Source organism: Sinohyriopsis cumingii, chromosome 10 (genome assembly GCF_028554795.1).
Source record: "Sinohyriopsis cumingii isolate HCF-2022 chromosome 10, ASM2855479v2, whole genome shotgun sequence".
Classification (NCBI taxonomy): domain Eukaryota; kingdom Metazoa; phylum Mollusca; class Bivalvia; order Unionida; family Unionidae; genus Sinohyriopsis; species Sinohyriopsis cumingii.
The window spans coordinates 109,940,681-109,961,925 of record NC_142970.1 but is presented as its reverse complement, the minus strand read 5'-3'; the positions used below and the strand labels follow the sequence as shown (position 1 = coordinate 109,961,925).

The window sequence follows — 21,245 nt, the reverse complement described above, 5'->3', positions numbered from 1 at the left end:
TAAAAGAACAATTCAGAAGAATGTCAGGTGTAAAAGAACAATTCAGAAGAATGTCAGGTGTAAAAGGACAATTCAGAAGAATGTCAGGTTTCATCTTTGCATTAATGAAAAACTGAAGTTGTAACGGGAGCAAACAAGTTTAGTCACCAAGACCTACTAATTATGATGAAGGTGAAAAGAGAGCCAAGGGATATTTTGTAAAACAAATGCAAAGATGAGTCAAAACTGTCTAAAATCATGACAAAGATAGCACAAAGGAGACACAAATGACACTTCTTGAACACATCTTGCCTTATGACACTGAATGCAAGTATTAAACCATTGGTGGTCATAGAAATATTGCTTACTGGAATTACCAGCACTTCTTCCATAAAAGATAGTTACATTTAAATTATAAGTAAAATTTCAGAAAGCACATGACTAGATAGATGGTTGGATATATGACTGGATGTATAACCTAACTCAGCAAAACCTGCACAGATGTGCACTCATCCCCCAGAAAGGATGGAACAAGAGCAAGGGTAAGAACTGACATGCACTAGATCACACTAGGCAAGGTGCATTTACCACTCAGTTATATGCTCAAATATACTGGATTTATATTTATAAATGCAGGATCCATACATGAAATTATAATTATAAATTGATATCTATATAGCAGTCAGAGAGGAAAGCAGGACATGTGCACGGCAGTGTGGATCTAGGTGCTGGTGTTCACTAGTCTGGCGATAGGTGTGGTTGATTGCAGCATGTGGTATACTAAATGATTGGACAAAATTATAACTTGTTTGACTATATTGTTATTAGGTACCATTCTTTAATGTTTTGATAATCTATTAATACAGGGAAACATATTAATGTGGGATTGGATCCAGGAATAAGTGCTTTAATTTCTGGTATTGAGGTGACTATATATATATACAGAGAGAGAGAGAGAGAGAGAGAGACAGACAGACAGACAGACAGACAGAGACACAGAGAGAAAGACTGTACATAGAACAAATTATTTCATGAGCAATGGGGCCAGCCTATTTGTGGCAGGATATTAAATACCATATTTAAGCAAATGAAGGGTTAAAGAGTTACTGAACATCATCACTGGAGTTTCTTTTGAAGAAGGCTATGTATAAGTAAAATGTACACAAAAGTATACCTAGAAAACCATTTTAATTTCATCATCGTCACTGCACAGTTACCATATGATGTAAATGGGGAGATTCTGCAACATTAAAGAAGTTACCCCAGGATGTAAATGGGAAGATTTTGCAAGGCTGATGAGGTTACCCCAGCATGGAAATGGGAAGATTCTGCAAGGCTGATGAGGTTACCCCAGCATGTAAATGGGAAGATTTTGCAAGGCTGATGAGGTTACCCCAGGATGTAAATGGGAAGATTTTGCAAGGCTGATGAGGTTACCTCAGGATGTAAATGGGAAGATTTTGCAAGGCTGATTTTTTACCCCAGCATGTAAATGGAAAGATTTTGCAAGGCTGATGAGGTTACCCCAGCATGTAAATGGGAAGATTTTGCAAGGCTCATGAGGTTACCCCAGGATGTAAATGGGAAGATTTTGCAAGGCTCATGAGGTTACCCCAGGATGTAAATGAGAAGATTTTGCAAGGCTGATGAGGTTACCCCAGGATGTAAATGGGAAAATTTTGCAAGGCTCATGAGGTTACCCCAGGATGTAAATGAGAAGATTTTGAAAGGTTGATGAGGTTACCCCAGCATGTAAATGGGAAGAGTTTGCAAGGCTCATGAGGTTACCCCAGGATGTAAATGGAAGATTTTGCAAGGGTGATGAGGTTACCCCAGCATGTAAATGGGAAGATTTTGCAAGGCTGATGAGGTTACCCCAGCATGGAAATGGGAAGATTTTGCAAGGCTGATGAGGTTACCCCAGGATGCAAATGGGAAGATTTTGCAAGGCTCATGAGGTTACCCCAGGATGTAAATGGGAAGATTTTGCAAGGCTGATGAGGTTACCCCAGCATGTAAATGGGAAGATTTTGCAAGGCTCATGAGGTTACCCCAGGATGTAAATGAGAAGATTTTGCAAGGCTGATGAGGTTACCCCAGCATGTAAATGGGAAGATTTTGCAAGGCTCATGAGGTTACCCCAGCATGGAAATGGGAAGATTTTGCAAGGCTCATGAGGTTACCCCAGCATGTAAATGGGAAGATTTTGCAAGGCTCATGAGGTTACCCCAGGATGTAAATGGGAAGATTTTGCAAGGCTGATGACGTTACCCCAGCATGTAAATGGGAAGATTTTGCAAGGCTCATGAGGTTACCCCAGGATGTAAATGGGAAGATTTTGCAAGGCTGATGAGGTTACCCCAGCATGTAAATGGGAAGATTTTGCAAGGCTGATGAGGTTACCCCAGCATGTAAATGGGAAGATTTTGCAAGGCTCATGAGGTTACCCCAGGATGTAAATGAGAAGATTTTGCAAGGCTGATGAGGTTACCCCAGGATGTAAATGGGAAAATTTTGCAAGGCTGATGAGGTTACCCCAGGATGTAAATGGGAAGATTTTGCAAGGTTGATGAGGTTACCCCAGCATGTAAATGGGAAGATTTTGCAAGGCTGATGAGGTTACCCCAGGATGTAAATGGGAAGATTTTGCAAGGCTGATGAGGTTATCCCAGGATGTAAATGGGAAGATTTTGCAAGGCTCATGAGGTTACCCCAGCATGTAAATGGGAAGATTTTGCAAGGCTGATGAGGTTACCCCAGGATGTAAATGAGAAGATTTTGCAAGGCTGATGAGGTTACCCCAGGATGTAAATGGGAAAATTTTGCAAGGCTGATGAGGTTACCCCAGGATGTAAATGGGAAGATTTTGCAAGGTTGATGAGGTTACCCCAGGATGTAAATGGGAAGATTTTGCAAGGCTGATGAGGTTACCCCAGGATGTAAATGGGAAGATTTTGCAAGGCTGATGAGGTTACCCCAGGATGTAAATGGGAAGATTTTGCAAGGCTGATGAGGTTACCCCAGGATGTAAATGGGAAGATTTTGCAAGGCTGATGAGGTTACCCCAGGATGTAAATGGGAAGATTTTGCAAGGGTGATGAGGTTACCCCAGGATGTAAATGAGAAGATTTTGCAAGGGTGATGAGGTTACTTTTTGTATAAATGCATAAATTTTGCCAGGATGAGTTGTACTTTTGATCAGTTTATTCTGATTAGAAACCTATGCAACAATTCCAGATTACCACCATTTTGTTTGAATACTGTTGAATTGTTCATCACTATATATATATAAAAAACACTGGATAAAAAAATACTTATGTTTTTTTTATGTAACTACCATTCTGAGAGTGAAAATGTGAAACTTTCGTGCAAAGAATTTTATAAATTTACTATTACAGCAGTCTACCAAACTGAAACTGGAGATTCTGTGGTATCTTAAAAAACTAACTATGCTTTTGCAGGAGATTTTAAGGAGAAATGCCTTTTTTTTTGAAAAGAGGTTACGAAAGTAAAATTTGATTTTAGATCACATAAACTATTTATTTTACAAGCTACAAACCAGCCTATGCGTGTTGGAAAGTTAATTACTCTAAGAGAATGAAGGCCATTGATTTGCTGAAATAATTACTGGAATTCCTCAAACCTAAGTTTTGGAGTTAAGAGGTTACATATGGTTTAAAATGTACGCAATAAGAGACTTGAACATAAAACTAATTTCGTTTTATTGTAGTTGCTATAAAGGAAGTAAACAGGAAGATCTCATTGGTCCAGATTTTGAAAGCTGGCCCTTACATGTCTAAACAAGAAGCCTTGGGCCTGCATGGAATGAAATCCCATTAAGGAGTTGAGAAGAAATAAGCAGGTCAAAATATATAGCTAAAACTTAATTGGTGAAAACGACAATGATGCTCGAAAAGTAACTGCTATATCTAGATTGCAATAAAGTGGGTTCAACAAAAATGGTCATTGCTGCATGACATATTCACCCTTCAAATGTTTCTCTCATGTTGATAATGCAAGGGATTCAAACATTACAGTCTATGCAAATAAAATTACTTGTTTGTATACATATATATATATATATATATATATATATATATATATATATATAATGATGAATGAATGGATGCAAAACAGACAGACAGACAGACATATAGACAGACAGATAGACAGATAGAAGTGTTATAGTTTCATATCAGTTCGCCATTTACTTAGAGTTGCTAATTGCATTCCATTCTTCATCTCCAATGACATCATCTGCTATGCTGTCTTTTGCAACCAGAGCTTCCTTGGAGACAGCTATTTTCTCCAGCGGAATCTCAGCAGTAATCTCAGGCACTCCTATTGGTAAATCATCAAATTTTAAATTTTTAAAGCAAGTTAGAAAACTATATGTTTCACAAACTGACTGAAGCAAAATATTGAGTCTGTAAAAAGTCTTTCTTAGTTTAATTCACATATTTGATAAACAAGCAAAGATTAAATTTATGTCCTTATTTGTGATTTAATGCCTTTGCAGATGAAGGAGATTCAATTCATTTCATTACTCCGTATCAATGAAAGACATTTCTAGGTTCTGTATTGTAGTGTAACATACAATGCCTGTCATTAAATACAGTTTTGGTTCCAGGATTTGTATTGTAGTGTAGCATACAATGCCTGTCATTAAACACAGTTTTGGTTCCAGGATTTATTTTCTAAATGGTTTAATTTTGAGAATGGGATTATTTACTTTCTCAGAAATTGCAAATGTTCTGTTTACTACTGATACAAATATTTACTAATTTTACTACATATTACGAGTTTGACTGATCCCTCAGATTCTGGTCCTAATCCACCATTCTGAGGTCATGAAGGCAATGAAACACAATTCTATCTGATAAAATCACGTAATTACATAACTGTATATTTTTGGCATAATGTGTATGATAGTATATCAATACAATGTGATTTCTGTTTGGCTATAAATCAAAATCTTCAGTAGTAATATTCCTGATAATCTGTAAGAAGCAATGGCATCAGTGCTATACCACGACACTGTATAACATAGTATCATCAACATTCATTTCTTCAGTACTTTCTCATCAAATGCTTGAAAATAAATTACAGCTGGTATACAGTTTTGAAATTGGTGTAGTTTGTTGTTTTACAATGTAGCAAAAAAAAGTAGATTATTTATTTAGTACCAAGGCAATTGAGTCAAGTAATCTGCTTAAAAACACCACCATAGGTGACCTAGGCTAATCTAACAGGGGAATCTGAACATAAACCAATTTGGTCACAAGTCAGGTAAGCTTACAACCAAGACACCATGGCTCTTGCTGCCAATATTCATTTCTCATGAACTGCAAGAGAGCACATTTGGTTTATTCTACATTCCTGAACCTACAGGGGTTCTCGTGTTTGATAGCTTGAGGACATAACTGAAGGTTTTAATACAATAGATACTGTCTACCTGTGACCAATGACAGGTGACACCTGAATATGTGAAGCAAAATCATAATTATGTTTCTCACATCAACAAATACTATTGTCTTTTCAATCTCAATCGACAAATACCTAAGTTGTCTCGCTGTCTGCTGGCCTCAGTGTGAGAATCAAAGTTGTAATTCTGTATTAACCTGACCTTCATGCGGGAAAAGTTTTCCTGGTTTGAAAGCTTCCAGTGGATCTCTCCAGGACATCTGCCAAATAAAAATTAATAAAGAAATAAGCAGACATAAACATAAAAGGTGTACCTTTATTAACAACATGCTGTTGCTGCTATAAGGATAGACCACTCCGGTGGCCTAGTGGTTAGAGCGTCCGCCTCGGAAGCGGAAGGTCAGGGGTTCGATCCCCAGCCGAGTCATACCAAAGACTTACAAAAAAATGGTACTAACAGCTGCCTCGCTTGGCATTCAGCATAAGAGGTTAGTGTTAGGACTGGTCAGCCTGGTGTCAGGATAATGTGACTGGGTGGGACATCATGCTACATGTCTGTGGCATGATGCCCCAGTGCTAGACATCACTATAAACTGTCACACTGCAGACATCGTATCAATATGACTGAAATTTTCTTAAAGCTATGTTAAAAATCCAAATCACACACATACACACACTATAAGGATAAACTCGCTCACCGCCAAAAAGCTAAAATGTATGTATGACCTGTATGAATGAATAATGAAAAAAAATAATGAAAATAAACAGAGGACACTGAATAATTGCTTATTTCATCCAAACTTTGCTTAAAACAAAAATTAATACCATATAATGCGTAATTATGGCAAATGTAAAAGTTTAAACAAATAAGAATAAAATGAAAGCTAGATATATGTTCTCTTAAGAACATGTTTTTATAAACAAATTCAAATAAGAGAGATGGCTGTTTGTATGTACAGTTAGACAATGGCAACACAGTTACTATATTCCCATCCCTCAAGGTGACATAAAAACATATGCCTCAAATTAGTTGGAACTTCCCATAATATGTCAAAATTACATCTTCAGTTCTTTATACCTCTCTGCCCAGGCTCCTCTTTCCCCTGTGAAGAACCTTTTTGTGGCACGCCATTGTCTGAGGGCTGCAGAATGCTGATTCCTCATTTGAATGGCGACATTCATGAAGCGCCGCTCCTCCTGAGAGACCTTCTTGTTGAAACCCTCCAGTATTAGGCTCTGAATGTAAAATATTTATTAACTTGTGAACTTAATTAATTAATTAATTAATTATTTAGTTAATTAATTATTAAACCATTCATTCATTAAATTATGTATATTTTTATATCTCTAACTTCATTTTTTCCATTCAATGCTAGTTTATATACCTAGTTACAAATTTCAACCCACCTCTGACAAGTGTTTTGTATTTTCATTGGTCAAAGCATGTCATGTGAGACTTTCTTACTTTTTCATTGGTCAAAGCATGTTTGATGAGAAAATTTTTGCATTTTCATTCAAAGCATGTTACATGAGATGTTTCATTGGTCAAAGCATGTTACATGAGATGTTTCTTGCATTTTCATTGGTCAAAGCATGTTACATGATGAGGTATAAGACCAATCTTTATAAGAAGGAATAAAAACCTGGTCAGTAGGAAGAGTTTTTCTCATTCTTGGTTGAAAACGAACCTCATGAATTAACCTAAATAGTTTTGGTTGCTGATGCAGTACATTCATTATGAGGTATTGTATTTTTGTATGGAATGGTATCAAGTCAGTAGAAAACTTGCCCTCAAATCATCTTTAAGTTTCCTACTGACAGAGTCTCATTCCATATCATGTTATTGACAAACCACATAAATAATAATGACCCATAAGCAGACAGTCCTCTACAAGTGTCTGTTCAATACAGTTACTTTTTTTTATCTTACAAAACATCAACAATGTTCACTAGATGTCTACTGCAAACAGATTACATCTTCAGCAAAAAGACAGACATGAATATTTCAGACTAATGGGGTCTTTACAATTTTGAAAACTAACAATACTGTAGATTATTTAATCTTCAGCTAAAAGTATACACCTAGTTGCTTGTTTAATAGTCATCTAGACTTATTGTCTATTTATAGACTTACCATGACCTTCAGTGCAAGCAATCCCCAACGATTAGTAAAGTTATTCTGCAAAACTCATTTGTTTTTGAGCTAAAGAGACCATCACCATTGACAATCTGACTCTAAAATCAACAGATCTCTTTTATACCATAAGTACAAAAGCCCTCAACAAATTAATCCTAGTACAAGCCAGCTACCAAGCTTGATTCAGATGTGACTCTGAAATCAACAGATCTCTTTTATACCATAAGTACAAAACCCCTCAACAAATTAATCCTAGTACAAGCCAGCTACCAAGCTTTTTCAAGGCCTGACTGAAATCAACAGATCTCCTTTATACCATAAGTACAAAACCTTCAACAAATTAATCCTAGTACAAGCCAGCTACCAAGCTTGATCCAGATCTGACTCTGAAATCAACAGATCTCTTTAATACCATAAGTACAAAACCCCTCAACAAATTAATCCTAGTACAAGCCAGCTACCAAGCTTTTTCAAGGCCCGACTGAAATCAACAGATCTCTTTTATACCATAAGTACAAAACCCCTAAACAAATTAATCCTAGTACAAGCCAGCTACCAAGCTTTTTCAAGGCCTGACTGAAATCAACAGATCTCCTTTATATCATAAGTACAAAACCTTCAACAAATTAATCCTAGTACAAGCCAGCTACCAAGCTTGATCCAGATCTGACTCTGAAATCAACAGATCTCTTTTATACCATAAGTACAAAACCCCTCAACAAATTAATCCTAGTACAAGCCAGCTACCAAGCTTGATCCAGATCTGACTCTGAAATCAACAGATCTCTTTAATACCATAAGTATAAAACCCCTAAACAAATTATCTGATCAAAGCATGATATTATGCATAAACACATTTTTCTTCTTTCAGTCAAAATGATTATAGCCTCTGACCTTTCCAGCCAAAAATCAATATACTTCAAAAGCAACAGAGCTCTTCCTTACTCCTAGTACAAGCCAGCTGCCAGGCTTGATGCGGGTCTGCAATGGAGAAGTAATGTCATCATGTCAAACTATTTTTTTCTTGCAGTCACAGTGATTATGACCTGACTGCAAAATTGACAGGATTCCTCCTTACCCAAAGTGCATGTCATCCACAAAGCTTGGTAACAGCTTGATGTACATATTGACGGACATCTAAAACCCAAGCAAACCTAACAACGTGCTTACCTCCTACAGCAGAACAACTTGGTAATTGCCTGCATTCACTGCTCGACAAATATGCCCCAGCCAGCAAGTGCAGAGTATCAATTCAAAAGTGTTCTCCATGGTATAGCAGTGTTTGGGGCCAACTTCGTACTGCTAAAAGAGACTCCGGACAGTACTCTCACACTGCACCAACATGTCATGAACATATGCAAGGCTACATATCTTGAGCAGAGATGCAGCAGCTCCATTTGCAAATATCTTTCAGTTGATGCCACTAAAACACTTGTGTGTTCATTAGTACTTTCAAGACTGGACTACTGTAACTCAATTCTGTCTGGTTCATCTAAATATCTGCTCCAGAAACTTAAAAAAGTTCAAAACACAGCTGCTCGGATCATACTTAGAGTACCACGATCAGAGCACACCTCCCTGCTGCTCTGTACCATACACTAACAATCCATTTGATCCAGAATCAACAATCAAATTTGTTCTCTGTGCTACGTATCAATGATGGACTACAGTCCAACATACATATCCGACCTCACCAATGTGTACACACCAACAAGATACTTACGCTCCTCTTCTAACAATCATATATTCATTTTTCACAAGAAGAAAACGAAGTCATATGGACAAAGTTCTTTTGTATACCAGGGCCCTGCAATGTGGAATGAATTGCCCACTGAACTTAGACACAAAGACACAGTGATACCATTCAAGAGTGCTTTTAAAACTCACTTATTTCGACCGCAAAAACAAACTTAAAGACATAATAATGTTTCCTACCATAAATATTTTCAGCATGTTTTTTATGTTTTTTAATTTCATGGTGTTTGTTTTTTGTAATCATCATTATATATTGTTTTTATGTTATAGGTGTTGTCTAATGTTGTAAAGCGCTTAGAGCTTCTAAAGATGAGACATTATGCAAAGTCCTCATTATTATTATTATTATTATTATACATGTTATTCATTATCATGGAATAAAAAAATGGCTGCTGCATTAGAATGTTAACCCTGTTTGTTACATAATAAAAAACTCAAGAGTGAAAAATTAATGTTACCCAGTATACAGTTATACACTGTCTGATGCTTTCATGTTAGCATTGACTTTGTTGTAAACCAATGGTTATGCTCCACTAATATTTCTGTAGTCTGTACATTTTGTAAATGGACTGAAAACAATTTGTCAAACTTTATTAACCTGGAACTTGAGCTTGCTCTCTCCACGCTCCCTGTTTTTCTTGTGCAGGTTCACCATCATTTCTTCATGACAACTCTTCCAGAACTCCTGAGTTGTTGTCAATGAGTCTTGAAAGGCACTGTCAATAAAATGCTCCTTCTGTGGTGTGACCTGGGGAACAAATTCATTTTTAATGATGTATATTAATTTTGATACATACGTAGCGATCATCTGCTATCTGACTGGTTGAGTACAAGAATTTTCCAAAAAATATTTTAAAAAATATCAGAATTTTAAAAAAGTAGTATATTTGTGTATTATTTTGCAATTATTTTGGCTAATAAGCATTGGGGATTTTATGTTCAAATATGAATTCAAATTGTGCAAAACAAGGGGTTTCCTTATCAGCAACTGCTGGGTGATTTACCTGGATGCTTTTCTCAATTGGGGAAAGTCCCCCAAACCCCAACCACCTACTTTAGCAGCTCACCCTCCAACTTTAAACGTGATGGAAGGCCCTGAAAACAATTTAATTTTATGCACTTAGTCCAAAGAGTGAACAGTTTATTATAGACTTCATTGACAGCAGATCTGAAATTTAAATAACCTTTTTCTTTCAGGTTGACATGGCCAATGTTTTCAGAGTATGCCTCTTGTAAGTACTTTTTCAAGTTTTTCTGGGAAAGTGTTTGAAATTTTTAGTAAGTTCATGACCCCATCAGATTTATTTATGTGTTTGATGCAGCTGCTTTTATTTTTGCAATAATTTTTTGTAACATGTATAATCACTTGTAAGACAAGTAAAACTGCACAGACTGATCAGCTGGTGCATTAAGCACTGGCAAATCAGGGTCTGTGCAATTTGTCATGTGTAATCAGTATAACACACAATATAGACCCTGATCTGTAGGCGCATTATGCTATGGTAGATCAGAATCTTTGTTGTTTAGAGTTTGATAAGCAAGTACATATAGTACTATATTCCACACTGACTTAACAGTGAAGACGTTGAGACATAGTCTATCAAACGTTTCCTCTTACTCTCTCTAATGGTACGACTAACTTTGGCTTGGTATATACGGTATCTTGACAAGTTTAGGAATCACCAAAGTTTTTTATAGTGTATCCCCAGTAACATTAAAGATAATATTTGTAAATAGAAGTATTGGATCCACTAATCTTTCAAAACTCCACAAAGTTCGATTAGCAAATCCTATGCAAAAGCACAGGTGAGGTATATAAGAGACCTTCTGTAAAATATGTTTATACCTGGAAAGACATTACCTAGTCACCAGGAGGAGACCAAGTTTACAGACCTGACACCTCCAAAACCTGTTAAAGCAACCATGCAAACAAAGAATGAAACAGGAAAGGTAGCTGGTCTACCTAACAGTTTGACAAAAAAGAAAACAAATGCTAGAAGTAAAAAATCACTTAGATCCAGTCCACAAAAGGAACCACTTAAATCCAGTTCACAAAAGGAACCACTTTGATCCAGTCCACAAAAGGAGCAGCAAACCACTATCCCAGTGGTCAATGTAACAGTGTGAGATATCACTGGAAACCCAGTACGAAATGGGTTAGATTAATACCACCGAAGAACAGTAGACAGCTGTTTGTTAATTGTGCATGTTGGTTTATTTGTATGTTTACTGAGAAAGATAGTATATTGTACAAGTTGCAATATCCTATTTCAAGCTGAAAAAGTATGGGTCAGATGAAAATTTGTCAGTATATTTTTGACCCCCACATTTTTTATTTGACCCCCAGTTCTGACCCCAAGGGTTTCTTTTTACCCTCAATTTTACTCCCCCCGGGGGATACCCTGCTTACAAGACTGAGACTGGCTATAAACCATATAAACAGGTAGACAAAACACTAGGACAAGTGAAGGTAAGATGTTCCCAATTCATAAGAAAACCATGATGATTCAAATGGGAAAGGAGCACATTTCTGCTAGTGACACCTAGTGGTGGCAAAGGGAGGGAATGAGTAAGTTATTGCCCTTTGATTATATCATATAAAAAATTAAAGACACATTTTTATCTTTCATCAAAGCTGGATTCGGGAGATAACAGGCTTATATCCCTAATGTTAATGTGATTGGTGAATGTATCAAAGCAGATATCCCTGATTAGCTTTCCAATAGATCACTCTTTTAAGGAACGGTTGAACTGACTTACATAAACCTCCAAAAATGTCCTCCACTCCCTGGACCTGCAGTACACCTTGAAGTCATCGAAGAAAGTTGGGCTAAGTGAGGTGGACGGGAGGTTGGGGAGATTAAGGTCAAGGTTCATGAGGTCAAAGGCTTTGTCTATCAATGCTTTCATCACTGGGATCAGGAATGAGTAGTTGTCTGTATTTTCTGAAATTTGATGCAAAGTTACACATAAAACAACTGAAATGATGGAAAAGATAATACATGGTGAAATATTTCATACTCTCTTGCAACCAAGGACTGAAATAAATGTAAGGATATAGATGTCTTAGCAAGCAGAGCATCCATCTGGTAACAGGACCCAATGTAAACAACTTAAATCTAGCGACAGCATCCAACTTAAAGCCCTTGACAGTATCCATCATAAAGTTACTGACAGTACCCAACTTAAAGCTAGTGATACCATCCAAATTAAAGTTAGCAACAGCATCCAGCTTAAAGCAAGTGAAAATATGCAGCTTAAATCTAGTGATAGAACCCAACTGAAGGCTAGTGACAGCATCCAACTTAAAGCTACTGACAACATCTAAATTAAAACTGCAAAAGCATCCAACTTAATGTGAGCAACAACATCTAAGTTAAAGCATCTATGTATGCAAGTATGTATGTATTTATGTATGTATGTCTCTGTGTGTGTGTGTGTGTGCGCGTGCATGCGTGTATGTATGTATGTATGTATGTATGTATGTATTATTGTTGTTGTTGGGTTTAACGCCATTTTTCAGCCCATGATAGGCTATACATGGCTGCCAGTATTAATGATGGAGGTGGAACCCATGAAAACTCCGGAAGAACCACTGACCCACGTGAAGCTACTGGCAAGCTTTCTCACATACCCACATTGGCTGAATCCGAGACTCGAACCGGTGCAGACAGAGGTGAGATGGCAGTGATCCGTAACGGTGAGCGCTTTAGACCACTCAGCCCCCCCCCCCCCAATGTATGCATGTATGTATGTATGTATGATGGAAGTATGATGGATGTATGTATGTAAGTATGTATGTATGCATGCATGTATGTATGTATGCATGCATGCACCCATGTATGTACAAATAATGACACATCCTAACTATAAAGTACTGTTTAAAAGTTAATTTCCAAAACTTTTAATGTAAAAAATCACAAAATCTTTAGACTGAAAAATCCTTCCAAACAAAAGCAAACTTGTTGTCCTAAAAGATAAAAGGTAAAGATGTTCAAATTTTTAGATGGAAATAAAAAACAGTTAATGCTTGAAAACATCAATTACTAAAGGTGCAGGTTCAAAATTCAGATATATGCCTTCAAAGCAATAGAACCACATGAAATGACAATAATCCTGATAAGTACAATCACAGCATAATTGGAAATCTATACATACATATACAGACCCTGAAACTGGTAATTTTACCATAGAAACTCAATGATAGATATACTGACACTTAAAGTCATTTTACCATAGAAACTAAATGACAGATATACTAACACTGTAACGGGTAATTTTACAACAGAAACCAAATTATAGATGAACAGACCCTGAAAAGAGCTAATACCACGAAACAGGATTTTACTACAGAAAATAAACTGAAACACAAACAGAACGCAGAATGAATTCAGACGAAGTGAAACAAATGATGAATGTAATTGTCTGTAATGTGCAAATGCAATATTTCAGGACTGTTGCTATATTTCTATGGTTGAATGTCCTGTTTTATTATAATATGTGTTCAAAGTAATCTGGCATCACAACTGAATGTCCTGGTACACGACAATATATGATTTGTACATAACTTAATCTGGGATCAGGATCTTTACACCAACACACAATCTTGCATTATTTACAAGCACTGACATTTTTCAAAAACCACACTTGATGCGATGACATCATTAGTAATAGTCATATTTGTAGAATTTGTATCTGAACAAAATGCAACAGAAAATAAATATTTCTGACAAATACTCTACAACTCTATATTAAGGATTTATTGCTGATTAGTAAATGTGCTTGAATTTTAAGGATATAATATTTTATCAAAGCACATTTGTAATAAGACAAGACATGAAAACAATAAAGCATTAGAAGGTGTTAATATGAAAGTAATCGATGAATGGAATGGTTAAGAAAAATTAGGATGACTTTCTGGGGCCACAGATAAAAATTTGATGACAGGATAACTGAAATAAAAAGATTAATGGAATGCAAACAGTGTGCAAATGAAACACAGAATGACTGTATTATATAATGAAGTCAACATGAAATACTGATTTGATAAAGTTTTTTATTTTATAGTCTGTATCTTACTGCTTCAGAAGGACAGGAAGAAAAATAATCACCCTTCTTGCAAACATGATCCAATACATTACAACACTATTCTTACCCTCAACGGCCTTGGTTATGACATCATTGAGATTCCCAATCAGGAAGGCGGCCTCAGCAGAACTGGAGATCAGCTTGGTCTGAATCAACATGTGAAGTCGGGCAGTTGCTAGTGAACATATCTGGAAATTTAAATTGTATGGAATATCTTATATCAATGTCCACTGCACTGACATTATCAAATAACTGTTATATTTTGTCTGCCTCAATCTCTCATATGACAAATATCTTGTATTATATTTATTTAGTTAGATAAATAAACAATAATCCCTTGAAGATGCTGATAGTCCAGTTTCTTGTATGCTTTATATCTCTGACAGCTTATGATAGTGACTAGAACTCATTAAGAAGTTTTCCAGTGAAAACTTATGGTGGTATGAGTTTGCAGTCATGGGAAATAGTGATAACAAGATTTTCAATATGGCAACCATTGTGGCCATGGATTGGATGTCTAAGTTTTCATTTAAGACCAAATAAATTATTAGATGAAATTACCTGTGTCTTGTGACACATACTGTGAGAAGTATGGATAATAAAATATGTATCAGTTGAAGATTTATAGCCCACTGTGTTATATATGATTTGCATGAATCTACATGTAAGCTATGGCATACATGAATCTTAAAGTGAAACCTGATTATTCAGAAGTTCCAATTAAAAAGGAAAGATCACAACACAACAAACTATCATTAAATCTTTATTTTGTGGAAAACAGAATATTATAATACAATCAGAATATTTCACCTTGAAGTAAAAACAACCACAATCTTCATCATCAAACAAGGTAAACATGTTGGTATATTTGGACAGCGGAACTATAACAGGCCTCACCCTCTTTGATTTGACACAACAAACCGTGATATATTACTTCACCATCTCCAGCATGTATTTGGCATTCATGATACCGCCTTGCCGTGGTTCAAGTCCTAATTGGTCAACAGGACACAAACTGTGTCTGCAAATGGAATACACCACAGCCTACTTGATCTTTGTTGTTGTGTTCCACAGTGGTCTGTTCTTGGACCTGTTCTCTTCATTATATACACTCAGCCACTCTCAAGTGTCATAGATTATCATCCAGTGTCTCACCAATTGGGGGGCCTCGAGTGGCCGAGTGGTCTAAAGCACTCACCGTTCCAGATCACTGCCATCTAACCTCTGTCTGCGTGGTTTTGAGTCCAACGCTTGGCTAGCGTGGGTACGTGGGAAAGCCTGCCAGTAGCTTCTCGTGGGTCGATGGTTCTTCCCTGGGTTTTCCAGGGTTCTTCCTCCACCAGTTATACTGGCCGCCATGTATAGCCTATCTTGTGCTGAAAAATGGTGTTAAACCCTAGAACAACAACAACAACAACTCACCAACTGTATGCTGATGAAACCCAAATATACAATTCTAGCCACCCAAATGAAGTTGATGCTACCATCCAAGGTGTAGAGAGGTGCATTTCTGATGTGAAATCATGGATGACATGTAACAAGTTGCAGATGAATGATGATAAAACTGAGGCCATTCTGATCACAACATAAAGACTTTCTCATTCACATCCTTTACCTCACTCAATAAATATCAGTAACACCAACATTAAATTCACACAGTCAATATGAAACCGAGCTGTTACTCTGGACAGTAATCTCATATTGCACCAACATGTCATGAACATATGCAAGGCTGCATATCTTGAGCTGAGATGCATCAGCTCCATTTCAGTTGATGACATTAAAACACTTGTGTGTTCATTAGTACTTTCAAGACTGGACTATTGTAACTCAATTCTATCTGATTCGTCTCAATATCTACTTCATAACTTCAAAACACAGATGCTCGGATCATCCTTAGATCACCATGATCAGAGCACACCTCCCCCTGCTCTGTACCATACACTGGCTATCCATACAATCCAGAATCAAACACAAAATTTGTTCTCTGTGCTACGTTTCACTGATGGACTCCAGTCCAACATACTTATCCGACCTCACTCATGTGTACATACCAGCAAGATACTTACACTCCTCTTCTGACAATCGTATACTCATTATTCCCACTATGACAAGAAAGTCATATAGACAGCATTCTTTTGCATACCAGGGCCCAGCAATGTGGAGCAAATTACCAACTGCACTTAGAAACAAAGACACAGTCATCCCATTCAAGAGTACTCTTAAAACCACCTATTTCGACTGCAAAAAGAACTTAAAGACCTAATAATGTTTCCTACCTTAAGTACGTTTTGTATGTTTTCGAATTTCATGGTTTGTTTTTTGTAATCATATCATTATATATGGTTTTTTTATGTTATAGGTGTTTTCTACTGTTGTAAAGTGCTTAGAGCTTCTAAAGATTTGGAGCTATACAAAGTCCTCATTATTATTATTACTTTAACTTTGAAACATCTTTATGACAATGCTGTACATAATTAGAAGTAACAATAACAAATTATTGCTAACAGATGGATGATGGATGCACAACAGGCCATCTCACAGGCCTTTCTGGTCTATGATCAGTACACTAACAATTCTATTGAAATTTGTCAAAGTACTTTTATGTGAAGATATTTCAAATTGATGCATGCCACACCACAGTGGTCACATGATGATTTATGGTCCATATCATAAGCTATTTTGACCTTATGGCCAGGTGAGTCAAAAATTACATGGTCCAGTACTCTATATTTATATCATGGTCCAGTACTCTATATTTATATCATGGTCCAGTACTCTATATTTATATCATGGGCCAGTACTCTATATTTATATCATGGGCCAGTACTCTATATACGACACACTTGGTGTCCTTGATAACATAAAAGAATACCGAATGCAGAAAATTATTTGTATCAAAATGTACATCTATGAAACCTGCCTGACATGTGTGCAAAGTCTGATTCACCAAAGATTTGAAACTTTTGCTCCAAAAATGTAAATATTTACAGATGGACCAACAGACTAACATAGTGACATGTGTATCCTTCTTGATTACATACCAGGTGGATAAGAACCTCAAACTTAATACCAATGATGGAGAGTAATTGTTAAATATTTCTACATATAGATGCTGGGCACCTGCCAATGATGGAGAGTAACTGTTAAATACTTCTACATGTGGATGCTGGGCGACTGCCAATGATGGAGAGTAACTGCTAAATACTTCTACATGTGGATGCTGAGCAACTGCCAATGATGGAGACTAATTGTGAAATACCTCTATATGTGGATGCTGGGCAAATGCCAGAAGAATACTAAGGCCAAGTTGTATCATCTCTTGCCACTGTGTTCCCAAGTTGACGTCCCACACTGCCAAAGTGTCCAACAGCGACATCACGTCCTCTAGTAACTGCAGGAATAAAACAACAATTGCAAGTCCTTATTTCATATAAATGAATGAAAACATAACATCATTCTAGAGCTCTAAATAAGCAGGATAATGTTATGCAGACAAATTAATTAAAACCACAATTATACATCTTTGAATGCAATAAAATTATCTAATTATGTAAAACAATTTAATTTTAAGAATTTAGCCCAAAGCTGTCTGTGAAATGCTTCTGCTCCTGCTGTATGTACTATTGATGTTGTATGATCGCACATTTGATCAATACAAACTATGCCATTGGTTCAAGTTGCATGTGTTTCATACATGTTTGAAATGATAGTACCTAATTCTTTTTAGAGCTATCACTCAAACAGACCTACAATTGAATGCACAATGAATTTGAAGTCTTGGTCACTAAGTGACACAATACATTCCAACAGATATAATTACTATCTTGTTCACTGAGTCATACTATACATTCCAAGTCATATTATACATTCCAACAGATATAATTAATGTCTTGATCACTAAGTCACATGATGCATTCCAATAGAAATAATTATTGTCTTGATCACTAAGTCACATGATGAATTCCATATATATATATATATAATAATAATAATAATAATAATAATAATATTGAGGACTTTGTATAGCACCTAATCTTAAGAAGCTCTAAGCACTTTACAATATTAGACAACACCTGACATATAAAAAGAAACCATATATAATGGTATTATTACAAATAACAAACACCATGAAATTAGAAAACATAAAAAACATGCTGAAAATATTTAAGGTAGGGAACATTATTAAGTCTTTACGTTTGTTCTTGCAGTCAAAATAAGTGAGTTTTAAGAGCAATGGTGGGAAATAAAAACATAGATACTAAACACAAACACTAAAAAATTGCAATTTCTAGGAATACATACAAAGTAAAACAAAATGTTTGGTTTACCCTTTCACTGAACCTGTCCTCCATCCTGCAAGTCTTGTCCACAACAAAAGCTCTTGTAATACGCACAAGTTCTATAGAGTTCTCCATCATGCTCGCTGTATATTGACCTGTACACAAGTAATTATTTAATACCAGAATAATCATAAAGTTTAGAATTTAATCCGCTTCATAATCATAAAGTTTAGAATTGAATCCACTTCATTTTGTGCATTTCTAGCCTATGCTAACCTGGCTAGTCATACATGAATTGACAAATGAATACAAAGTCCAAATGGATCATGTGGACAAATTACGTTGAATATCGTTATTTAAGGTATTATTTATGGCATGAAGAATGTCGTTTGGAAAGAAAATGCAAACAAATTTATGACTTCTTATTGAATGCTGACAATTTCATAATGTTGATTCAAATTTCCATCTCCATATACCATTTTCGATGATAAAACCAACAATATTTCAAAGTTTCAGCTAACATTTATGATCAAGATTTTCCTTAAGTTCAACACAAAGAGGCCATTTTTGAAATATTTCTAGTTTTAAAAAATGGGATCCATGCCTGACCTTGCATTATAAGCGGGTTCATGAATTATCCGGGCACGAGTTATTGAGGAAGTGGTGTACTGAGCATAATCTAAAATCTTTAATACTCAGCTTAAAATAAGTCTTTAACATGGAACTTAACCTGGACATACAACCAGGCGCATGGATGGACAAAGAGACAGGCATATCATTGCCAAAGTAATCATTACATTAACTTTCTACCGAGGTAGACACAACAAAATAACTCCAATATCAATCACTCAAAATCACTGCAATGAGCAGAGGGTTAAAAATAATTAATAATCAACCCATCCAATCAGGAATTTCAAAGTACTGAAATTGTACTCAGCTAGTTACCATAGAAACCATTTATAAGAAATTACAAACTGAGATTAGTCTCTTCTCCCTCTGTTAAGCATTTCATAGTTTTGAAGTGCGAGAATGAAGTGCTTGTATGAACTTGATAAAAACAAATGGAAAGCAAACTTCCTGAAGAAACTATGGCCTTAGAATGAACAAAGGTCGCAATAGTCTCCACAGAACAACCTTTTCATTACAAAGAAATGCTGGTCACCAATGTCCATTTGTCTCAGTCACAACTCAACTGCCATATATTTTTCACAAGAAAACGAGTTGGATCATTAATTTTCAACCCATGATGACTTGTTTAATACCTAGAGAAAGACTTGTCCAGCATAATAAACTGTAAAACTCCAATAATTTGTTTTCAAAAAGTATTTCACTGAAAAGTTCTTGAAATTCTGTTGTATTAAGTTTGGTCAATAATAGTGTAACAAATACAAACAGTAGGAAGTATACAGGTACTATATGCCTCTGACAACATGACTGATATCATTCAAATTTTAACCAGTAAAGTTTCAAAAGAATCATATGTCACTGCAAGACATCATGCACTGCAAACATCTAAACATTTCTGACAAACTCGGGACATAGCATAGCTGATTATTTGCAATAATATTTAGAAAATCAATTCTGGGTTCTCTAACTTTCGGAAACTCAAGTGAAATTGATCAAAATTATTTCACTCATTTCATGAATTTCACCAATTTTAACTAATTAGATGCAGGTAAATGCCCCAAAATTATACTGGCATAATGAAATTTTTTTGCCGCAGATATATATTTGCCATGTATGAAAGCAATGCATCTTGTGTTTTTCCATCATATTACATGTGACCAATATAAAATTGATGAAATGGCTTCGTGAAACATTGTATCATGAGATTAGAAACAAAAATGGTGAATACTGCTAGGGCCTGACCTGGTTCCTTCATATCCGATGTACAGGAGTGTAACATCATCTCTAAAAGACGTCTTTTCAGCTCTGCTGCTGGACGGATCAAATCGTTGGTCTGACTCAGGTAATCCAGCCATGAGAAAACCTGACCTCGCTCCTGCAAAAATGTTTTGTTCAACTATATCAGTCTTTTCTTTTCTTTTTACTTATCAGGCCAAATTAATTTAGTTTTTAATTATCAGGTCAAATTAGATTAGTTTTGTCTCAACTGTAGTAATAGATGATTATCATATTATAGTTTGTCTTTATTTGCCAAATCAAAATATGGTCATGTTGTCAAGAAACTGAGGTCAATCAATAAAAGATATCTCTGAACATGAAACATGTCATAGCTTGAACATGAAACATGTCATAGCTTGAACATGAAACATGTCATAGCTTGAACATGAAATGTGTCATAGCTTGAACATGAAATGCATCATAGCTTGAACATGAAATGCATCATAGCTTGAACATGAAACGTGTCATAGCTTGAACATGAAATGCATCATAGCTTGAACATGAAACGTGTCATAGCTTGAACATGAAACGTGTCATAGCTTGAACATGAAACATGTCATAGCTTGAACATGAAACATGTTATAGCTTGAACATGAAACATGTCATAGCTTGAACATGAAACATGTTATAGCTTGAACATGAAACGTGTCATAGCTAGAGCTATCAAGGAATGC

At 36.0% G+C, this 21,245-nt stretch overlaps 1 protein-coding gene across 1 annotated transcript in view; it reads right to left on the bottom strand.

Annotated features, from left to right (window-relative positions):
- The window catches only part of LOC149791007 (neurobeachin-like protein 1), a 225,434-nt gene that overhangs the window by 72,743 nt on the left and 131,446 nt on the right, over positions 1-21,245 (bottom strand). The window contains exons 31-39 of the mRNA XM_089972877.1: positions 20,536-20,668; positions 18,715-18,821; positions 17,646-17,777; positions 14,451-14,571; positions 12,056-12,240; positions 9,894-10,043; positions 6,482-6,639; positions 5,539-5,663; positions 4,191-4,320 (exon numbers count right to left, since the gene is read on the bottom strand). Of these exons, the coding sequence (XP_089829003.1) occupies positions 4,191-4,320; positions 5,539-5,663; positions 6,482-6,639; positions 9,894-10,043; positions 12,056-12,240; positions 14,451-14,571; positions 17,646-17,777; positions 18,715-18,821; positions 20,536-20,668 (1,241 nt within the window). The remainder of the gene's footprint in view (positions 1-4,190; positions 4,321-5,538; positions 5,664-6,481; positions 6,640-9,893; positions 10,044-12,055; positions 12,241-14,450; positions 14,572-17,645; positions 17,778-18,714; positions 18,822-20,535; positions 20,669-21,245) is intronic.